The sequence below is a fragment of the Gorilla gorilla genome, chromosome 6 (genome assembly GCF_029281585.2).
Source record: "Gorilla gorilla gorilla isolate KB3781 chromosome 6, NHGRI_mGorGor1-v2.1_pri, whole genome shotgun sequence".
Taxonomy (NCBI): Eukaryota; Metazoa; Chordata; class Mammalia; order Primates; family Hominidae; genus Gorilla; species Gorilla gorilla.
The window spans coordinates 141,922,416-141,944,844 of NC_073230.2; the positions used below are offsets into that span (position 1 = coordinate 141,922,416).

General features: G+C 38.1%; 1 protein-coding gene across 2 annotated transcripts in view; it reads right to left on the minus strand.

Annotated features, from left to right (window-relative positions):
- Window positions 1-22,429, minus strand: part of CHCHD3 (coiled-coil-helix-coiled-coil-helix domain containing 3) — a 296,155-nt gene that overhangs the window by 45,020 nt on the left and 228,706 nt on the right. For both annotated transcript variants that reach the window (XM_019030867.3, XM_019030866.3), the window contains one exon: window positions 8,154-8,224. In XM_019030867.3, coding sequence (XP_018886412.1) covers window positions 8,154-8,224 — 71 coding nt within the window. The remainder of the gene's footprint in view (window positions 1-8,153; window positions 8,225-22,429) is intronic.

Sequence of the window (22,429 nt, forward strand, 5' to 3'; positions counted from 1 at the left end):
CTTTCCTTGGAACTAATTTGTTGCTTGGTGGGAGGTGGACAGACAAACAAACCAGGCAGATTGACAGCTTGGGAGCTGGCACTACCTTACATATCCCCGATGAGATATGGAAGGAGCTGCATCATCTACAACTTTCCTAAAATGGGAGCCACTATCTTGCAGTTGAATAAAACAACTTACGACCATTTTTTAGATAAGGATCAAAGACAACTTTCTCAGTTAACTTTTAAACTTTCTCAGCTTATATGCCCTACAGAAGGTGACAGTTACAATTTACATTTTACAGATGGAAGACACAAGTCAAAGACATAATAAATAACCTGCCTGAGGAATTTTGTGTTCTAAATAACCGAGTCCATGTGACAGCCAAATGTGTATTTGCCATTAGCTTCATATACAAAGTATATTCATAAGTACATTAACATCTTTCTTCAATTTCAGAAGTGAAATCCTCCTCCAGCAGCACATTTGCAAATTCCAGAGGGGACATGATATACTATGGAAGTTGACATAGGTGAGCTGATGTTTTAAAAACAAAAACCAACAAATAACTCGAAACTTCTAAAGACATAATTGTAACCAAGAGGCTTGTGCACAAAGGGTACAGGTATATTTACTTTATCTAGAATTTTGCCTCTTCAATTGCTAAGTCTCTTACTGAATAATCAAGATGTTACTTGGCTCCAAGGACCGTGGGGAATAAAATGTCACCACTGCAGCTGCTATATTTCTTGCTCACAGCCCTTCAAATTAAAAAAGGGGGAAAAAAGGCCCAATACAAATGCAGAATTTAATTAGTTAGTAAAAGCCCAAATCCTTGCCTGAAGCCCTGTTCTTCCTGTAATATCGCATTCTTTTCTTCTTGTGTAAACTTTTCATTATGAAGGAGACATCTTTATAATACAATAACTCTAGTTATAATGTAACTGCTGGTAACATAACTCCTGCATTAGAGAAGGCAGCATGTTCAAGTAATGTTGTTTTAATACAATTTGTGTTCAGCAGAAACCAAGTCAACTTGATCATTTAGAATTTGATCAATGTGAATTAGTGTCTTACTGAGATACACCATTTGATCATTTCAAAACTGATCAATGAGAATCAGAGATAAAACATTTATCATGTACATTTGGTATATTAGATCCATTCACACAGCACTAAAGTAGGTTATAAGTAGACATCAACACGTGTTAGAGAAGATGTTCAGGATACCTGTCAGCTGCAGATACAAATACACGTGAAACAGTATATAATTTTAATACTTTTGATAAGGCATGTTACTCAATAAGGGAGCTGGAGTCACTGACAAATTGCAAGAACTCAACTTCAGAGAAACTAGAAAGAGAAGCACAGAACTTAATAGCTCAAACTTTTGAAATGTTTTAATTAAAAGTTTAAGAAGAAAGATAAGTAACATAAATTTACCTGATTAAACTTCTAGAAGAATTTTAAGACTATTAATCAGAGTAAACTTTGTACTTTTAGTACAATTAGTTCTATTAATCTAATATTTCCAAAATGAGGTTGCACTGACATTCAGGCTCACTGGCTTATGCATCTAGCAGAATTATAAATTTGCCAGTCAAAACTGTATTTAATTATTTTACAGCCAATTAAGCAGGATCTTTAAACACCACTGCTTAAAACTGTCCATGATACACATGTGTAATTATACAGAACATGAGAAACACCTGCTGATACTATTGGCGTGTCTTCCTCGGCTTCACCAATTCATCCATAATATAGCTATTAAAATATTACATCCAGAAAAGAAACTAAACAATATTGCCAGTGAAAGTGCAACCCCTAAAAAAGAAAAAAAAAATCAAAGGACATTTTAAAGTTAAAGGGTTTTACATTGAAGAAAACCTTTAAAGATGGTAATATTTACAAAATCCATTTTATCTGTATGAGTTCTGCATAGTATTCCTCAGATACTCTAAAATCACCTAAACTACTTTTACAGGGTAACTAATCTTTTAATACTTTATAAGGATAACCTAAGCTTCTTCTATGAGCCTAAATTTATAAGTCAGGTTTCAACAACTTCATTCAAGGATAAAAGCGAAAACCCCTCTAAAATCTGGCACACAAAGGAGTATTACTGGTATTCACTTCCGAGTTCATAGACTTGTACTTCTTTAGAAGTGCTTCTTCTTTCACAGAAACTGAAGCCATGTTAAAAAGTTGTACCTCTAATGAAATCATTCCAAAAAATATTTTCAATAGATCTATGTCACTTTCCATGCATATTTTTTCTTTCTTTTATGGAAAATAGAAACTCGCCACTTCATTATGTAAAGGACAGAATGAGAATGAAGTATCAATTGTCTGTAAAATGCTTTTCATTTGTTTACTATCACATTGTCTTTACCATGCCTATATTGCCTTTAAAATATTTAACATGTCTTTCATATTTGCTTTACATTTACTTGATATTTGCTTTTCTATTTTAAAAACAATTCACATGCATAAACACTCTGGTAACATCTTCTTTCTGTAGGTGTGGCATATCAGCTCCAATGTAGCCACAGAGATCTGATTCTGACATTGACCAAGAAACAGGAGGCCGGCAGCACTCCAGCTACATTGCTGTGAGGCTTCTCTTACATGCTATTCTATCGTGAGTGCTTTATGTGCCGGTCATCCTGGCTAGAGTACGAGCTCCATAAGGGTAAGAACTCCTTCTAATGTGCTAGAGGTTTAGCAGCATCTAGAATTTGTTTAAAAACAAATACAGAGATTTCTCCGATAGCACATAGTTTCATAACTTTTGATAATCAAATGCAGTATTTATTACTTTATGCTAGGTCTGTGTTAAGAACTACACATGTAACATTATTAAAATAATACTTTGTTTAATTAATTACCTATGAGGTACAGCATAAGGATTAATATAAAATATAATTTGCATTAGGATGAGCTATAACACTACTAGCGCCATATAATAGAAACTAGCACCCTAAGCTGTTATAAAATGCGACATGAAGTGTTGACAATTACTGTTTTAGTTGGATTGAGAAAAGAGAAGGTATTCCTTTTGAATTAAGGTTACATGTAAGAAGAATGCTGGATTTGCTCAGTGATTTAGAGCTAAAATTTTAAATCTATTGTGGGAAAATAAACAGTCCAAATTATCTTCGAATCCCTTAGTTCCCACTGAAATCATGGTAAGTAATATTTTTAATAACTTGATATGCATTGGAAATGTAATCACCCCAAAAGAGGAGAACTAACTTTGAATTTTTTAAAAAGATCATCATTTAAAAAGTTTGTCTTCCTTTTGTTTTTCTCTGATGAACTCTGAGTTCCACACTAGTAATAAGATCCTGGCCTGTTTTCTTAGTTGTATATTCAGGCTTGGCTTGTCACACAGGGGCTCTATGAATGAATGATGTGTGGATAAAGTAGGAGAAACAATCCATTAATTCTCAAAGTATTTTACTGCCAAAACTATAAATTGAGGGGCTGAAGTATGAGTTAATATTTTAAGCATCCCTAAAATAATTCGATTAGCTATCCTGGTAGGTTACATTAATGTGCTGGTGTTAGTCATGGGCAGCTTCAAATGCTCTTAGCTTTCTTTCTCTTTACAGTGATTTGTATGACCCCTGATCAGGTACATAATACTGCCCTTGACACTGCACTTTAAAAAGCTTCTATCTCCTGTAACCAAGATGCACATAAATGATTCCTACTTTCATCAGATACAATTAACTAAATTCTCCTCAAAGTCCTTCAGAACTTGTTGCCTAAGAGGAACTGTTGAGTTCAGGTTCAGGTTCAAGATAGAGCTCCTCGAGGTGATGCTTACAGGTGCTAAGCTGGTCATACAGATAGGAGCCAGTGAAAATAATCTGACCAGGCGAAAAACCCCTGTCATGCAATGCAAATATTATATATTGTCTTACAAAAGTCCTGATTATCTGAGATGGCCAAATTTCTAAAAAGAAATAGCAGTCTACTAAGTAATCTCTGTGCCTTCAAAGATGGTAAGCATCTCCTATACCCAATGTACTATCACTTCCTAGGTGTGAAGCTAATGAACTCACTGCAAATCAAAATACAACATTCTAGGAAGCTCAGCCTAGCAGGAAGTAGCTGGGAGAAAAAACAATATAATGAAAGCCACTTCCTAAAAAACTAGCTATTAGAATTTCTTCACAGTGTGTTAAAACCTAGGTTTTGTGTGCAATGGAGTTAGTCAAAACGCAAAAATCCAAGGGCACAGTCCCCAAGATTGCTCTCACTTCTGACACATCAACAGCAAGTTTGCAGGGCGGGGGAGGGAGGGTCCAAACCACCCAAAATTCAATGGTTCAATAATTCACTGAAAGAACTCAGAACTCACTGTAAGCTGTTAAACTCAGCTTTGGTTTACTATAGGGCAATGATACAGAAAATCAGCCAAAGGAAGAGATGCATAGGACTGAGCCTGGGGGTTTCCAAATGCAAAGCTTCCAATGTCCTGAGGACCTGCTGCCCTCCTGGTATCAATGTGTGACAGTGCCCATGGAGTCCTGTCAACCAGGAAAGCTCACCTGAGCAGCACTGTTCAGAGTTTTATTGGAGCCTCACTAAACTGCTTGACTGATGGTCCACATGATAAAACTTACCTCCCTGAAGGCTGAACTGATACCACATGGTCCAAGGGGCCCAGCAAGAATAGCAATTTCTTTTTTTTCCTCTCATTTATTTATTTATTTATTTATTTATTTATTTATTTATTTATTTATTTATTTACTTAGAGACAGGGTCTTGCTCTGTTGCCCAGGCTGGAAGGCAGTGGTGCTATCTCGGCTCACTGCAACCTTTGCCTCCTAGGCTCAGGTGATCCTCCCACCTGAGCCTCCCTCCCCAGTAGCTGGGACTACAGGCATGCGCCACCACGCCTGGTTAATTTTTGTATTTTTTTTTTGTAAAGACAGGGATTCACCATGTTGGACAGGCTGGTCTCAAAATCCTGGGCTCAAGCAATCCGCCCGCCTCGGCCTCCCTAAGTGCTGGGATTACAGGCATGAGCCACCTCACCTGGCTGAGAATAACAATTTCTATCACTAGGAAATTCGAAGGATTTAGAATTTCTCAGGAGCTTGGTCCAAAATCCAGACCTCTCTTTGGCCAAGGCCAATTTCTTACTACACAGTTTGGCCATATTATTAATTATTCTTGAATAATATTTAATAGGTAAGACAGAATGATGCTGTCGAGGTTCTGTTTAAAACAAAGCCTAACTTACAGGGCCTGCTGACTTGCAGGAGGTCAGCCATCATGATGTCAACGTTGTGCTTCCCATGGCCTCTCGCACTCCAAGTCTAGTTCAGGCTGAATGACATGGCAGCTGGGCAGAGATTCAGGGCAGAGATTTTTCCATCTAAAATCCAGACCTATCTTTCTCTATGAAATCCACTCTCCACTGATTTTCCAATCTGCTAACCTCATAATTCTGGTTCTTTTGCCCCTTTTATCTAAATGTTAGGGGATGAATTGTGTGCCCTGAAAATTCCTAAGCCCACTGCTCAGTACCTCAGAATGTGACTGTATTTGGGGTGAGGGTCTTTGAGGAGATAATTAAATTGTAGTGAGGTCACAAGGGAGGGTTTTAGTCTAATATGACTGGTATTCTTGTAAGAAAAGCAGATTAGCATGTAGACACAAGAGGAAAGACTGTGTCAAGACACAGGGAGCAGATGGCCATCTATAAGCCAAGGAGAGAGGCCTAGAAACAACCAGCCCTGGCGTCACCTTGACCTTAAACTTCTAGCCTCCAGAACTGTGAGAAAATACCTTTCTGTTATTTAAGCCACCCGGTCTGTGGTACTTTGCAGTTTTGGCAAACTAATACACCAACCAATCATAAATTCATGTGTCTGATTTTTTTTTTTTTTTGAGACAGAGTCTTGCTCTGTTGCCCAGGCTAAAGTGCAATGGCATGATCTCAGCTCACTGCAACCTTTGCCTCTCGGATTCAAGCGATTCTCCTGCCTTAGCCTTAGCTACCTCAGTAGCTGGGATTACAGGCATGCACCACCACGCCCAGCTAATTTTTGTATTTTTAGTAGAGATGGAGTTTTGCCACGTTGCCCAGGCTGATCTTGAACTCCTGGCCTCAAGTGATCTGCCTGCCTCAGTCTCCCAAAGTGCTGGGATTACAGGTGTGAGCCATCACGCCTGGCGCCATGTCTAAACTTTCAACAACTTTTTTTTTCTCTTGAACTTGTAGAGACTTCCCATCTGATTTTTTTTTTTCTTTTTCTTCTTTTAAGACATAGTCTCGCTCTGTGACTGGAGTGCAATGGCACAATCATAGCTCACTGCAGTCCTGGGTTCAAGCAGTCCGCCACTTCAGCCTCTCCAATAGCTGGGACCACCAGTATATGCCCCTACAACTGGCTAATTTTTAAGTTGTTCTTTTGTAGATACAGGGTCTCACTGTGTTGACCAGGCTGGTTTTGAACTTCAGGCCTCAAGCGATCCTCCTGCCTCAGCCTCTCAAAATGCTGGGATTACAGGTGTGAATCACCACAGCTGACCTTATCTCATTCTTCGAGTTCTTATTTTTCATGTCTCCAACTAAACCTCACATCCACTGTCAGGTTACTTTTCCTTCAGGAGCCCAGAAATCAGAGCACTCATCTGGTCAAACATCTTCCCATGACTCATTGCTCAATGAAGACCAAACTTCACAGCCCAGCAGCTAATGACCCACTGACCTTTCCAGTTTTATCTTGCACTAGTCTTTCTGACTCAAGCCACTGCTTTGTCACCCACCAACTACAGAGCACAGTTTTCCTTCGGAATATCTTTCCCGTCCACCTACTCAATACTCTTCTTAAAGGCTCAACTAAAAAGTCATCTTCTTTATGAAAACTTCACAGATCACTCTAGTCAAAATTGATCTCTAATGTATCCTAAATTTAGCTGTTTTTATAGCTATTGTCTTAGAATAAAGAAATATTCGGGGAGCCACCTCGAAGGTTCTCATGGGATAGAGACAAAAAAAGGTTTACCACCTAAAAAAAAGTCATTATATCATTAGGGAGAAAAATAAACACCTAACTTAAAATAATATATGTAGAGTAACTTAAAAAATCTATAACCAGTTCTATTAATATGTCTAAATTCTTAAGATCTCACATTAATCTCTAATAATGAGACTTGTGGCCCATCCTTGGTAGGTCTCTCTCTGCTGCCTCTAAAGAGATAGTTCACTATGGAAGGCTGAAGGGCTTTGGCTCTTTAAATAAACCTCAAACTACCTTTAATTTTTAAAAAATTTTATTTTAATCCACATTACAATAACACTAATATCCATTACCACACAAACTGTACTGTAGCAGAAAGTAGTAATTCCTCCTTAGGGTTTAATCATTTTATCAAATGCTTGTAAACATGTGCAAGGAAGGAGGTCAGAGCCCGATGCAATCTTTCAACTAAAGCTGTCACAACAACTTTTTTTGCTTCACTAATTTGCGCATGTGCTACTAATAGAGGTTACACAATAGGACTATTTATATACTCAGAAAAATTCTGAATGATGTCTTCTTACCTAATGTGAGAACTGGCAGCAAAGGGAAAGTACAAGGCTATGGGTCACGGACACTTTGATCCATCAATTACAGAACATTCATTTAAACACTCCAAGGATTAAGAGAGGTAGCAATTTAACATCACTTTCATAATCAAGGGCCAGGTAAAGTCTATGATTTAAAGCCTTTCAAGGTACACGTGAAGAAATGAAAACAGCCTAACCACAAGAAAGGCAGATACCCAAATTTGGACATGCCCATCATTTTATTATACAAAAGTGAATGGTTTCTATGTTTCCCTTAATAGAGTAGCAATTTAACATGACCTTCATAATCAAGAGCATTCTATTTTATATATTATTACAAATGATAATACTATTACCATTGCTTTCAATTTCCCCCTAGTTCATAAAATACATTGATTTGTAACAAGCTTTCATCAAATGCCTTTGGCATTTGAATTCCAGTATAGCAGATAACATGGCCCCCATCTCAACCACCCCAAAACTCTTCCAAGTATTCTAGAGTGCTATATAACAAACTATGATCTGTGCAAAAAGCACTAAAACTGTGCTTACATCTTGTTAAGAACAGTAAATAATTATAATACTATTAAAAACTTACTTGAACTTTGCTTCCACCTCTTCAGCAGCTTTCTGATATTGTTCAGTGGTGACTCTGTAGAACTCTGAGCTCTGTGGACAAAGATTGATAGCAAAGGTTTCACTATCCAAGATGACAAAATGTGTGGAAGATTTACAACTTCAAAAAACACATAAAACCTTGTTTCAGCCACTCAAGCAGTAGAAGGCTTTCTTGTATAGGTAGCATGGATACTTATAAAACACATGTAAAGCTACTCGTTTAAATAACAGTAGAGTTGTTGGTATGCGGATTATAATTACAGAGTAAATGTTCACAGTTACAATTCCTTATCATTTGATCCTTTGGAGAAAATTCCTAACATTTTGGAAAGATTCTTTAGATTGCCATTATTTGGAATCTACCCTTGTAAGATCAAAGGATGCCTGAGATCAAAAACTGAAATTCACACACATTCGTATTTATCTATTATTCCATTGGTGTTCCTACTAGGATATTAAAGATCATTTCTTTCTACACAATATTTTTGTCATCAAGATGGTATGGCTCATGCCTATAATCCCAGCACTTTGGGAGGCCGAGGTGGGCGGATCACCTGAGGTCAGGAGTTCAAGACCAGCCTGACCAATATGGAGAAACCACGTCTCTACTTTAAAAAAAAAAAAAAAAAATTAGCTGGGCGTGGTGGCGCATGCCTGTAATCCCAGCTAATCAGGAGGCTGAGGCAGGAGAATCGCTTGAACCCGGGAGGTGGAGGTTGCGGTGAGCGGAGATGGAGCCATTGCACTCCAGTCTGAGCAACAAGAGCAAAACTCCATCTCAAAAAAAAAAAAAAAAGTTTTCTTTATGGAGCTTAAGTTGTTCTATCATTTCCACATGACCACAAGAACAGCAACATTTATAACTAATCAGTAGGAACAAGGGGGCAGATTTAGATAATTTTAATAACAAAAAATGTTTCCACTATGAACAGGAATGGACACATAAACAACATAAACCAAGATGCAGTGGCAAAGTAATGCCTTTCCTGGGGCAGCAAAATTTATCCATACTGACTAGCTACACTGAAACTGGTCTTATTGCAGGAGATGGCCTAAATGACCCCATGAGCCCTAAGACTCAATGAAATATCCTGCAAAATGCACTGCATTAAAAAACAACAACAACAAAACACCACCACAATATGGTAGTCTATTGTGTACCTTTCATTCTCTAATCACTCAGGTTTCAAATGCATGGCTTGCGATCATTTATTTTTTAATAAATCATTGTTGGTTGGTGAAAAAATGAAAGTGAAATCCTCTTCACACCAGTGACCCCTTTGCATTTAACAATCTTGGTTGTCCAATGACAGTGACATCCAGGATTCTTGGATGTAGATAAAATCAATAGGTATGTGATTAGATAGCAGACTCAGGGTGGCTAGAGCCATAGACAGGTCACCATTTGAGATGATGAATGGCTTTCTATCAACCTATAGTCCCCTACGATGCTAACATTTACTATAATCTTATTTGGGCTATGATTTATCTTTCTTGCACCTGATCAATAAAGATGAACAGAACAGTTGTAAGGATCGATTGTAATTTTTTATCATTTTCAAGCACAAAGGTGCATTTCTGACATGAAGACAATATTCTAAGTGTACTGCTGCTGCATTTTATAAAATTGCAATTTGAGTGATCAACTGCAATTGTCTATATGCTGAGAGGTTTTAATTCCTCTGTAGGTCTCAAGCTATCAAAAAACCATTTGTCATCTCAGATACTTAACTTAAGGTTATGTCACACCTTCCTATCTGTTTCACTTATAAGATTTTCTTCCCTTAAAATACACATCAGTCACAACAGGCTCTTTTGCAATGTTTGGTGTAATCTTTCCTTTGAACCCTTCTTACAAAGAATGTAGCAAAGGCAGTTACTAATCACTAACAATAGTTACTCTCACTAAAGATGAGAAACTCCCAAATTACTCTAATGAACTGTTGAGTGGGTATTATGTTACTGAACTATCTATTAAAATGCTGGCTAAGCAATAACATCTTAATTAATACTTTTGCTTAGTTTAAGCACTGGAACTGTAATATCTGGACAGAGACAGGACTAAGCTGAAAGATCTGGTTTCTCGTTCTGTTCTGTGACCTTGAGCAGGTCTTTAATCTCCCCCAGCTTCCCTTCCAGTGTTCCTAACCCGTCGAGTATGGATGATAATATTAGCCCTGCTTATTTCTGCCAAAGCTGTTGAAGAAATCAAATAAGATAGGCAAGAGAGCTGTGAAATCTGTTAAATGTTTTCACAGAGTACATCAACATCTCAATAAAATAATTTTGGAGGAAAATAATTAGGGTAATTCCATTCTAGGTATAGATTCTAAATGGTAAAAAGTAAGTATTACTCGTTTTATTAACAATGTGCACAAAAGCAACAGTTTGCCATAATACAAATAAGTCAGTTCCTCTCTGCTTTGCCATGCCAAATGCAGGTAAAAGTATTACTAATTTTGTTAACTTTCCTATAGGATGTTAAAACACACACACACACAAAATCACACACACACAATCACACACACACAAAACCCAGTACCTGTGTTGCTTGAAAACTTAGCACGTAATTCTCAAATTAAAGCTTTAGGCTTTATGTATGCTCCATACTTCCACCTCAGCAACCAGTTTCCCATATTGCATAAATCTTTCCAACAAAGAAAAGTCCCCAGGAGGTAACATCATGTAACAACCAAGGGAATAAACACAAGTATTCTCAAGATCTATGTGTAGACAGTGTTTAATTCATTATTTAAGTATTCACTTATTCGTGAAAGAAAATTAAATTCTTACTGTCCTAATAACATCCATCTTTGGGAATCAGACGCTCAAGAAGCTTTCCATCTGACATGGGAGAAAAGAACAATTATTATCATGGAAAGTCACAAATGCCGAGTTAAAAGTCATAGATAAGTGTTACTGGAGTTCAGAAAGAGTAGAGATCTCCTTTGGCCTCAGAAGACACTTTTACAAACAGAACTCATTCAAAACAAAAAAACAAACAACAAAAAAAAACAACAACCAACCCAACAAAAAACACTCATTCTGTTTTCCAATGAGAGAATGGATAACTACTGGGTATTCGTACAGTGAAAATCTACAAAGTAAAGGAACGAATTAGACAAACATGCAGAGCAAAAAAAGTGGTAGATTGCATCGGTATGAAGCACCTTATGCCAAGATTGGAAAAGTGCAAAATAATGAACAAGAATAGTAAACACCAAGTTCCACTGATGATCTCTGAGTGGCAGCAGTCATGTGGTGTGGTGGAAGTGCACAAAAGGAGCAGGATGCCACAAAGTATGGGAACACGGGCTTTGCTGGGTTGCTATATTTTTAAAAACCAGGTGTGGGCATGCAGCTAGTCATTACATTGGCTTAAAATATTTTATAGGCTGGGCATGGTGGCTCATGCCTGTAATCCCAGCACTTTGGGAGCCAGAGGCGGGCATATCACAAGGTCAGGAGTTCGAGACCAGCCTGGCCAACACGGTGAAACCCAGTCTCTACTAAAAATACAAAAAATTAGCCAGGCGTGGTAGCTCATGCCTGTAATCCCAGCTACTCAGGAGGCTGAGGCAGGAGAATCACTTGAACCCAGGAGATGGAGGTTGCAGTGAGCCAAGATCGTGCCATTGCATTCCAGCCTGGGCGACAGAGCAAGACTCCGTCTCGAGAAAAAAAAAATTTTTTTTTAATATTTTATAATACAGACAAAAATTGTATTACTCCCACCTCCCTCCATAGGGGTTAACAATACAAGATTTTGTTTGGCTAGAATATAAAAGTGTATTGGGCAGGGCGGGCACATCCTGAAGAGGTTGGCTAAGTGGGGATTTTATATATTCTTGAATACTAAACTGTTGCAGTGTATACACAATACTAAGCAAATATACTCTCTTCATTTTTATTGTGAAAAAATTTTAAAGTTACAGAAAATAGGCAAAAGATTCCCATCTATCCTTCACCTAGGTTCCCCTTATGTCCACATCTTAGATAATTATAATACAATTATAAAAGGTAATGATTTAACAATGTTACAATAGTAGTAACTGAACTACAGACTTAATTCAGCTATTTCCAGTTTTCCCACTAATGTTTGTTTTCTGTTTCAGGACTTAATCTTGGATCCTATGTTGTATTAATTGCCACGGCTCCTTAGTCCCCTCTCATCTGTAACAGTTCCTCAGTCTTCCTTCTCTGTTATGACCTTGACACTTCTGAAGAATACTGGTCAGATATTTTGTAGAGTGACTCGTGATTTGGGCTCACCTGGCGTTTTCTCATGGTTAAGAGTTTATGCACCACTGGGAAGAATTCTACAGAAGTAATATGCCTTTCTCCTGCCTGATTTCAGGGGCTACCTTATGGCAACAGATCTTTTTGTTGATGTTGACCTTGATTACTGATTAAAGTGGTGTCTGCGGGGATTCTCCACAACAAAGCTACCATTTTTCCTTCCTGTAATTGATATCTTGCAGGAGATACTTTGAGACTATACAAACGGTCTGTTTCTTCTCAAAGTTTTGTCCATCACCTTTTGGTATCCACTGGCAAGTCCTGTCTGCAGCAATGATTACTGTAGTGTTCTGATGGTACATCAATTTCTTTCATTTTTGTTTGTTTGTTTTAAGACGGAATCTCACTCTTTCACCCAGGCTGGAGTCCACTGGCACAATCTCGGCTCACTGCAACCTCGGCCTCCCAGGTTCAAGTGATTCTCCTGCCTCAGCCTCCCGAGTAGCTAGGATCACAGGGGCACGTCCACCACACCCAGCTAATTTTTGTTCTGAGCGCTTGGTTCAAGGTCTATGGACCACCTGCTTCAGAGTCACTTATGGAGCTTATTGAACAGCAGAGTCTTGGGCCACATCCTGAATCTCTGGGGATGGGGCCAGGAAGCTGCATTATTTACAAGCAGCTTGGGTGATTCTGAATACACACACTAAATTTGTAAACTACGGGGTTTCTAGAACAATGCGAGAATAATATAGTATTTAGCTTGCCATTCAAAGTGAAAAAAAATCAGTGTTTTTGAAGAATGATGGCAAATAACCACTTTTCATAATTAAATATAGCTATAATCTTTACAAAGGTACTCCAAATTGGTGATTCTGCCAATGTTGTTGGCAGATCACTGGTGGACCCCAAACTGCTCCAAGAACTCTGTCTTCACACATTGCCTAGCAACACCACAATGTTCCTACCCTGAATGGGTACTGAGAGGTAGGAGCACAACTATTTTCAGAAAGGTTGCTTTTGTTATCTCTGTTGTCTTGAGATGGTAATAGGTTGCACATGCTGCTATCTTGTTTATTAATTATAGATGACTGTTACTTTAATGTCATCTGTTTTCTTTGGTTAACCCTGCAGTTTGTAGTAGGATATATATCAATTTGTCTGATCATTTACTAATAGCTGAATTGTAAGACTTGTATGATCTGTGCTCAAATAAGGAACAACCACATTCCTATTTCCAAAGAAGATGTGTACATTCCCTCCCAAATTTGTTAAGAGTAATTACTTATAGTATATGGAATGGGGAAGAAATCCTGTTAAGATGACCTTAAAAAGATACATAAAGGAACAAACGGGCCGGGCGAAGTGGCTCACGCCTGTAATCCCAACACCTTGGGAAGCTAAGGCGGGCGGATCACTTGAGGCCAGGAATTCAAGACCAGCCAGGATAACATGGTGAAACCTCATCTCTACTAAAAATACAAATTAGCCAGCTGTGGTGGTGGGTACCTGTAGTCCCTGCTACTCGGCTGGCTGAGGTATGAGAATCGCTTGAACCCAGGAGTCAGAGGTTGCAGTGAGCCAAGATTGTGCCACTGCACTCCAGCCTTGGTGACAGAGCAAGACCTGTCTCAAAAAAAACAAAAAAATGTGGAGAAAGAAAGATGTCCATGATCTTACAAGGTGGTCTAAGGTGGTCTTCCAATGAATAATCATTTTTTTGTGTGTAACAACATATCACTTCCGTGCCTATAAGGTCCTTTACAGCCTAAAATAAAAACTATCTTCATTCATATTCACTCTGCATATTGTCCTGCCCCATAAACAGCAGAAAAAATACTTGACGTGATTTGTCCAATGGTACGGTTAATGTAAATTTGTGGCAGGTAAAAGTGATTTAATTCAAATATCAAAGGTGTGATTTAATAATTTCTTTCTTTAAAACAGAAAGTCTTATTGTTTGATATAAGCATAAAACATGTTTTCCATCAAGACTCTTTGAGAAGGTAGATCTCATAAATTTATAGAATGACAGTACCTCTTAGATGTGTTAGCACTATCAACCATCTGATAAAGACTTGCACATCCTTGTCAAAGATAAGCCAAGTAAACTCCTAGGAGGTAAACTATATCTAAAACAACAATATAATTCTCTATATTTGGAAGATATTTCTGTCACCTATTTTAATAGACAAGGCATCATTGGAAACAATAGGTATTTTGATTTTCTGTATTAAAACACATTCCAATCTAAGGCACCATGGATCAATTACTGAAAACATGGGCAACAAACTGTGTGGGGAGACTGAATGCTCCATTGTACATACTTTTTAATACGTTTCCTGTAAAACCTATGCATATGTCGTCCACAGAACTCCGCACTTAGGTGGGCGATTCTTAGCAGTACAGCATGGTAGTTAAGAACATGGACTTTGGAGCCAGATGGCCAAATCATGGCCCTACCCTTGTGAAACTGAGTAAGTTACTTAACCTCAACAGTTACTTTTCCTCTGTAAAACAGGAATAGTGTAACAATGATTACCTAATAGGATTCTCTGGGGATTAAATAAGGTAATATATGTAAAACTCTTTGTAGCACCAGGGACTTAGGAATGCGACCTATTATTAAAAATTATTTGAACAGGGGAAAAAAAACTGTAGAGTGTGGGGTGGGGTGGTTTTTTAAAAAAGCCATTTTAATAAAAATTTAAATCTTTAAAACAAAAAGCCTATTCTTCCATTAACCAGACATTGGTGAATGTTGCTCACACTGCTTACCTGTTCTGTTTTTCTGTTCCTTAAGATGGATGGGAAATATGAAGACAATAGTGGACCAGTGTCAGGAACGTTAATAGCTACAGAATTAACTAACCAGCCCATATAAAAAAACAAACCAATAACATTTGACCTTATCACTAATGAAATCCAATTAACGACATTAAACAGCCAAAGTACTTTAATGCCAAGACTTCCCAAGGCCTTGCTTTTTACTCTATATGTGAATCTCTAAGATGAGAACTACTGTTCATGATTCTCAAACTGATTTGCTCATGGAGCATCTTGAGGGCAGAGAATCTCCTAAAATGGTCCATGAGAAACGCCAGATTAAAGAAAAGTCCAACCACATGTCAATCCTGTACTTTCTGGCATGCAACTTTTCTTTTCTCAAAGTGGCATTTTCTTATGGGTTATTTTTTAAACTGATGTTCAAAAGATAATTTGCAATATTGAAAAATGATTCCACAACTGATGAAGATTGATGGTATCACCTTTTATTCAGTACTAATAAAGAAGGGCATGCTATTATCTTGAATTTTAAAAATCTGAGATGAAATCCTCTAAGAAAATTATTGCTATACCCTCCCCTGTTCTCTCAGAACCCAGTGGTAGATGGCAAAAATGGCCACCATGCTTTACTCTTTTCTATATCCGTGACCCCAGCAACATGACTTCACAGCTTCTCTCATGATGAGAGTATGGAGTTTACTTCCCCATCCCTTCAGTCTGGGCCGTGTTTGTGTCTTGCTCTGGGCACCAGAATATGACAACAGTGATGGTGTGCCAGTTTCAAACCTGGGCCTCTCTCTTGCAACCCTGCACAGGGCCATGTCAATCACCCTAGGCTAGCCTGCAAGCGGGAGGGAGACTACAAGCTATCTATGGTGAGGACAGCCTAGAGCAGCCAAACCTCAGCCAACTCAGCAGGAGTGAGCCCAGCTGATAACAGTCCAAATTGGTAACCTGCAGAATCAGGATGTGAATAAAATGGTAGCTGTTTTAAGCCACTAAGTTTATGGTAGTTCATTATATAGTAAAAGCTAACTGATTATGCTCCTTCTCTGTGTTCTTACAAAGAAGAGACTTATATCTTACCACACTGTACCAACAAGTATTTCTGTGTGGTCCCCACCTAGTCCATAAGCTCCCCTAAGCATACCTAGGAGTAGGTATCTTGTCCTATTCATCATTATACCTAGAGCACTCAGCAAACTACATGACACACAAACTCACAGAAATAATGTTAGAGTGACACCTGCAATTCTAAACAGCACTTCAACTGTTGCTCATATTTAAAACAGGATGGGATAGAGACAAGTCTAAAGTAAATGAAATAATGTTATAATGAGGATGAAAAGAAATACTACCTTTATTATATCTACTACAAATTGACAAACACTTCAGCCTGCAATGATACCACAAAAAGGAAATATATATCACTTAAGATGTGTTCAACTACAATAATAGTACAGTAACAGTTGAAGCTCAAAACAGTAGCTTAAACAAGTAAGGAGTTTATTTTTCTCGTGTAATAAGAAATCTGGATGGGAAACTCAGGGCTGATATAACTATGCAAGTGTATCAACAAATAACTAGGCCCCCTCTTCTGTCTTCCCTTGTAGCCACCCTGAGCAGTTGACTTCTGTCTTCATGGTTCAAGGTAGCTACTGCACCTGCAGTTATTATGCCCATGTCCTCAGGGTGGAGGAAGGGGGAGGTCCAGAGATTTGTACTTCCACCCCTTTGGCTACAATTATATCATGCAAAGGAGGCTGGGAATCCCAGCTGCAAAGGAGGCTAGGAAATTGATTATTTTTGTTTTCTCGCTTCTAGGGTAAAGAAGAAGGAAGAAAGAATTTGGAATGGGTGTTTACTGAGCGAATTTATTGTACCCGCCACAGAGAGCTGAGGTGACAGCACAAAATCAAGTACAAAACAAAGTGGTTGATTTTAGATGCAAGTATTCCAATATTTCTTTCCAATATCTCCTTAAACTAATTTGGGGTATGGGGGGGATTTACCCATCTGGTATCTTCATCCCCAAGAACAAAGTTTCTAGACCGTAAGGAAGGAAACGAGAATCAACAAGAGTGGGCATCATTCCCAAGTTTCTCTGGGCTGGCCGTGGCCCAGGATTTTGAATGTGCAATACACTGCCATTTTCCATTTTCAGAAAGTCTCACTTTTAAAAGTGTGTATTAAAATGCACATGCACAGATACACATTATTGCTCGATTTGAAAACTATCTGTTTTCAAGTTCTAAATTTGATCAAAAGAAAACATGCACATACACACACAGTATTCGTGCAATATTTTCTCAGATTCTGAATCTTGTTTTATTATAACTAGTATGATCATACCCGTCACATGTACAAAAAGAACAAATCAAAGAGGTCATAAGAAAAATGTAACTGGCTCTTGTCAGTTCTTTTATAGAATGCTTCATATGGAGATTAGGGCATGACTATGTAACACATGAGGGCTGAAGTACAATTTAAATTCTGGTGGCCTGACACTATTTCCCGGAAAAGAACAACAAGACGATTGCCTGTCCATTCAAGGATGGTGGCAACTCCACAGATCCTCAGCACCAAGAGAATGGTGGCAGAAACAAGTCTGGTCCTGTACCTTCAAGGTACAATACCACACTGGCTGAAGGTGAGACTGTCCTGTGTCTAAACTGGTCTATAGTTACTGCTAACAACTGCAGGCCTCTTCTTCCTCCTACAACACAAGCAAACACAAGTGTCACTCTAGGTGGCAGCCAATTCCAACAAAGAGGTCCAGGGTGCCACAAACACCAATGTCAAATAACGGCAGTTCCCATTGTTGAGTAGCCAGATTCAAAAGTCTTAATTACAGTTTTTGTTATAATCCTCACCCAGGAACTATGATATATAATCAGCTAGATGTAGGCAAGTATGTTTTCCCAAAGGTGAGAGTTAAGCACTTGGGGACCCAATTTAATGCTGCATTAATTGCTGCACAGATACAATTCCAGGCACAGAAGCTCTGAAACAGTTATTTACTCAGTGGCATCAGGTGTTCAGAAGGAGTTCATGACTTGTCAACCATTCTGTCTTTTTACAGAATTACACAGAATCAAGAGATTGACTTTGCAATGAACTACATTTTCTACCAGAACTTTAAAAGCTATGGTTTTTTTTAAATCAGTAATAGTCCAAATTTAGTTTATCTAGAAGTTTTAAAATTTCTTCTATCAGAAAACCTAATGACTGGTTTGAATTCTGCCTTTCTTGTGTCTATACTCTGAAGTCTGTTATAGGTGGGCAGAAAAGCAGAAGGAATTTGAAATTCTTGGTAAGAAAAGCAGCCCTCCAATAGAGTAGCTGGCACCTTAAAGAATATTTTATTACTGAAACTTCTTAAACCTATGGCCTTGAGTCCACTTCACTGGACTCTCTCCTTTTATCCCCTACCCTCTGTCTTTACTCAATGCCCCCAGGAGAATGCTGTCCTCAGACAGAAAAATCAAAGCTAATTTAAATAGATTGCAAATTGCCAACATCGGTTCAGATTCACAGTATATCAGATCCAGTATTCTGTTTCTGAAAGGTACACTAAGGAATGGTTTGGGTTATTTAAACTGAGTCTCGCTTTTTAACATCTAAAATGAGGACTTTATCTTTCAGGATGACTGTATCAGTGGGACTATGTAAGTTCAGTACTTGGCATAGGGCCTGGTTTCTCCTTGTGGAAGACAGTGGTTCTCCATCACAATACCATTCTTGCCAGCAACACTTGGCTCCCTAGGTAATCCAAAGAGCCTGGATTTCCATTCATTTACCTATGCAACTATGCATGAACCTGAAGAACAAGCATCAAGCAGATGGATTCAAACTGCATCTCCATGTATCTAACATTCAGCATTGCTATTTGTTTTATGTAAGCACTGAACTCAAAAACCTAGTTATTTATCCTAAGTATCCCTAAATTTCTGCTAATAATCATTTGTGTATATGGATGAGTGAATCATAATTTGTCTCAGCCCTATTTCTTTTTCGAATCCATATCACCAGTCATCAATAATAAATAACCAAGTTAGCAGTTTCTAATGAATCAAAAATCCTATTACATTCCATAGTTAAGCCAAATTAAGATTCCCTATGGAAACAAGACTCTCACTCGTTTATCTTAAAAATCTCTCCTTCCTCCTTAGATAACCCTAGTTTTAAGCTAGACATATGGTAAACAAAACTAGAATTCCAAGCTTGCTGCCAGTGAGGCTGAGCTGTAAGCAGAAGTGTTATATGGAACTTCCCAGTAGGCTGCTTAAAGGGAGTTGATCTAAGCTGACAGGGGATCTCTTCAGCCCTTTATCTCAGCCTGCAATGTTGATGTGATGGCCAGAGCTCCGGCAGCCATCTTGGGACATAAGCTGACCTTAAAGAGCAAAGGCCTGTGTTAGGGTGCTGCAATGGAATAATAGGTGCCTGGGGCTCTGATGACACTGAAGCCACCATGCCAGCCTTTTATTAAACAAGAGAAAAATCTACTTCTTATGTCAGCCATCCTATTTTTATGATAGACAGGGTGAAAGTAATCAGGAATAGACCTCTGTAAGCCCTAAGATGTTTGCTTTTTGTACACCTCATGAATAACTTCAATAAAGTCAAATGCAATGACACACTGGAAGCAACTTTCTCCTTTGCGGTAATGCTTCACTTCTACTTGTCAGGAATCTCCATTTCCTTCTGCCTCTCTCCTTTTCCAACAAAGAACAGGAAGAATTAAAAAATGTCAAAGCCATGTTGAACTCTAGCATCAAATCTTACCATCTCTGAGAAGTCACATTTCATGAAAACCCCATTATCTCCTGGGTGCCTTGGCAAAATTAATAAACTGCTTTTATAATTACCCTTTCGTTCCATCTTTACTATTTCTTATATAAAGAAACAGAGCTATTTAGAGCTGCTTCTGGCATTTCTAGTTTTATTCCAGGAGCTTTAGAAACTTCACTAATTAGAGTCTCAGGCTTTTTTTTTGTTTTTTTTTTTCTTGATTTGGTTTTCTAATTAGAATAGGAATCCTAGATTCATTGACAGCCCTGCCACTACACAAGGAAAACCTTAGTTACATTACCTCATGCCTCAGTTTCTTCATCTGGGGAATTAAAATAAACAACTGCACCAAAAACTCATTTGGCATTCTAAGTTTCCTTTTATTTGTTCACTTTTTTACTTCTATTAATACTAAAGGTCTGTGCCAGACACTGGGCCAAGAACTTGGAATATGATGGTGAGCAAACAGATGAATGGCCCTGCTTTTATGAAACTTAACGTTATCATGAAGGAGACGGACATAAACTTAAAAATCACATAAATACATAATTAGTAAAGAATTACAGTGCTACTGGATCACTATGTGGAAATTTTTTATTTCTAGGAAGTGGTTTTTGTAATGAGTCTCTAAAGCCCTATATTTCTCTGAAGTATCTACCTTCATATTCAGTTCTTAAGTTAGTTGTGATCTTATTTCCTTTAAATTTCTCTAGCTACTTGTGTCAGACAATTCAAGCTTCATTTCTCTACTTGTAAAAGTTTATTCTGACCCCTTTAGGAATAAGAGGAACCTACCAGTTTTGATATGGAAAGAGGTCCAAGAAGAAAACAGAAAGGTACAAAACACTTTGAATAGTTTATTTTATAAAATGATAAGCAAAAACACATGCACCCACATACCCAGAAATGTTCTGCAAGGAGCAGTTGTTACAGATGTGAGAAGATACTTTTCTTTCTTTTATAGCCTTCTATAACAATTCAAGGTTTTAGCCTGGGCATGTATAATTTTTATTAGAAAAATATGCCTTCATTTCCAGTAGGTATTAAGTAAATTCTCATCATGCATGAAAGTTATCTAAATATTACTGGGAAAGTGACTCTAATCCTTTCTCTATTTTCCATGCTTAGATTGGAACTTCTCATTTATTGCAAATCTAAGGTATTAATTTTTCTATTATTCTTTTTAATAATAATGCCAATAAAAGGTCTCAAATCCTTCTATTATTGTAGCTCTTCTCCCTGTGATAAAGCAGTATCAGCCATCTACACTCACCTTTTGGACTTCTATATTACACACCTGAGACCTTTCTGCTTTTGACATGGTTGTATGTCTCATTGTTTATTCTACAAGGGTGAGACAAAGCAATTTCACAGTTATCAGAAGGGTTATCACAAGAATTTACCATGATGTCTTGCAAGACCTCTGGAGTAACTGTTAAATTATTTCATGGAACCAGCACAGGAACCTCCCATTCTCTCAAGGGCTGTGTGATGTGACACAGTCACTCTCCAGGTCATAAGTTTTCCTTGGGAAGTGCTCAATGAGGTGATGCCACGTGCACATTTAATAGCACATACACTGGATGGCTTTATACAGAACGTGTCACATTCGTATTGCCAACACATCTCAGGCTTGCACTCCATTTTACCCCTGGTCTCATATCATCTCCTATGACGAGGAACTCTATAAAACTAACAAACTCTCTTGTGCTTGCTCAGCTACAGGCTGAGCACATGCACACAGAGTCCTCTTGAAAACTGTGGGCCAAGAGGAAAGCCATAAATGATCAGCCTTACCGTAGATGAAGCAGACAAACATTAGCTCCTTTAACAGGAACACTCTTTAGCCCTGCATTCATTCGTAATTTTATATTAATAATCTGAAGGATTTATAACAGATGCTGATTTGGATGATATTGGCTTACCGTTCCACCTTCTTCTCCAGCCCTCAGAGAAGCCAACCTAAAATTCATTCACTCAAGAAGCACTACTGCTGAAGAGCTAATATGGGCCAGGCCAGGGGTAAGTCCTAGGAATGGAAGGCTGAAGATCCCTCAAAAGGCTATTGGACAGAGAGCTCCAAACAGCTAACCAATTATAGTACACAGAGATAACCAGGTTCAGTTTGGCTGTTTTTCTTGTCTTCAAGAGCTCCATATTATAGTGTCAATGCCATGGGAGGGAGGTATTTTTGTCATCCAACCTAGTGTTTCTCATATTTGTAAGGTCCATCCTATTGACCAAAAATATGATTATAGTAATCATAGAAATAACCACAGGACAGAGAAAACAAATTTTAAAGATTCTCATAAAGAATCAGAAGACCTTGAATTATTATTTCTTTGGAATCCAGGTTGACAGAAAAACTGAGTGAATCCAGTTATTACCCTTCAGCTAATTATCAATTAACTACAGAGACTCATAACCAACAGGTGG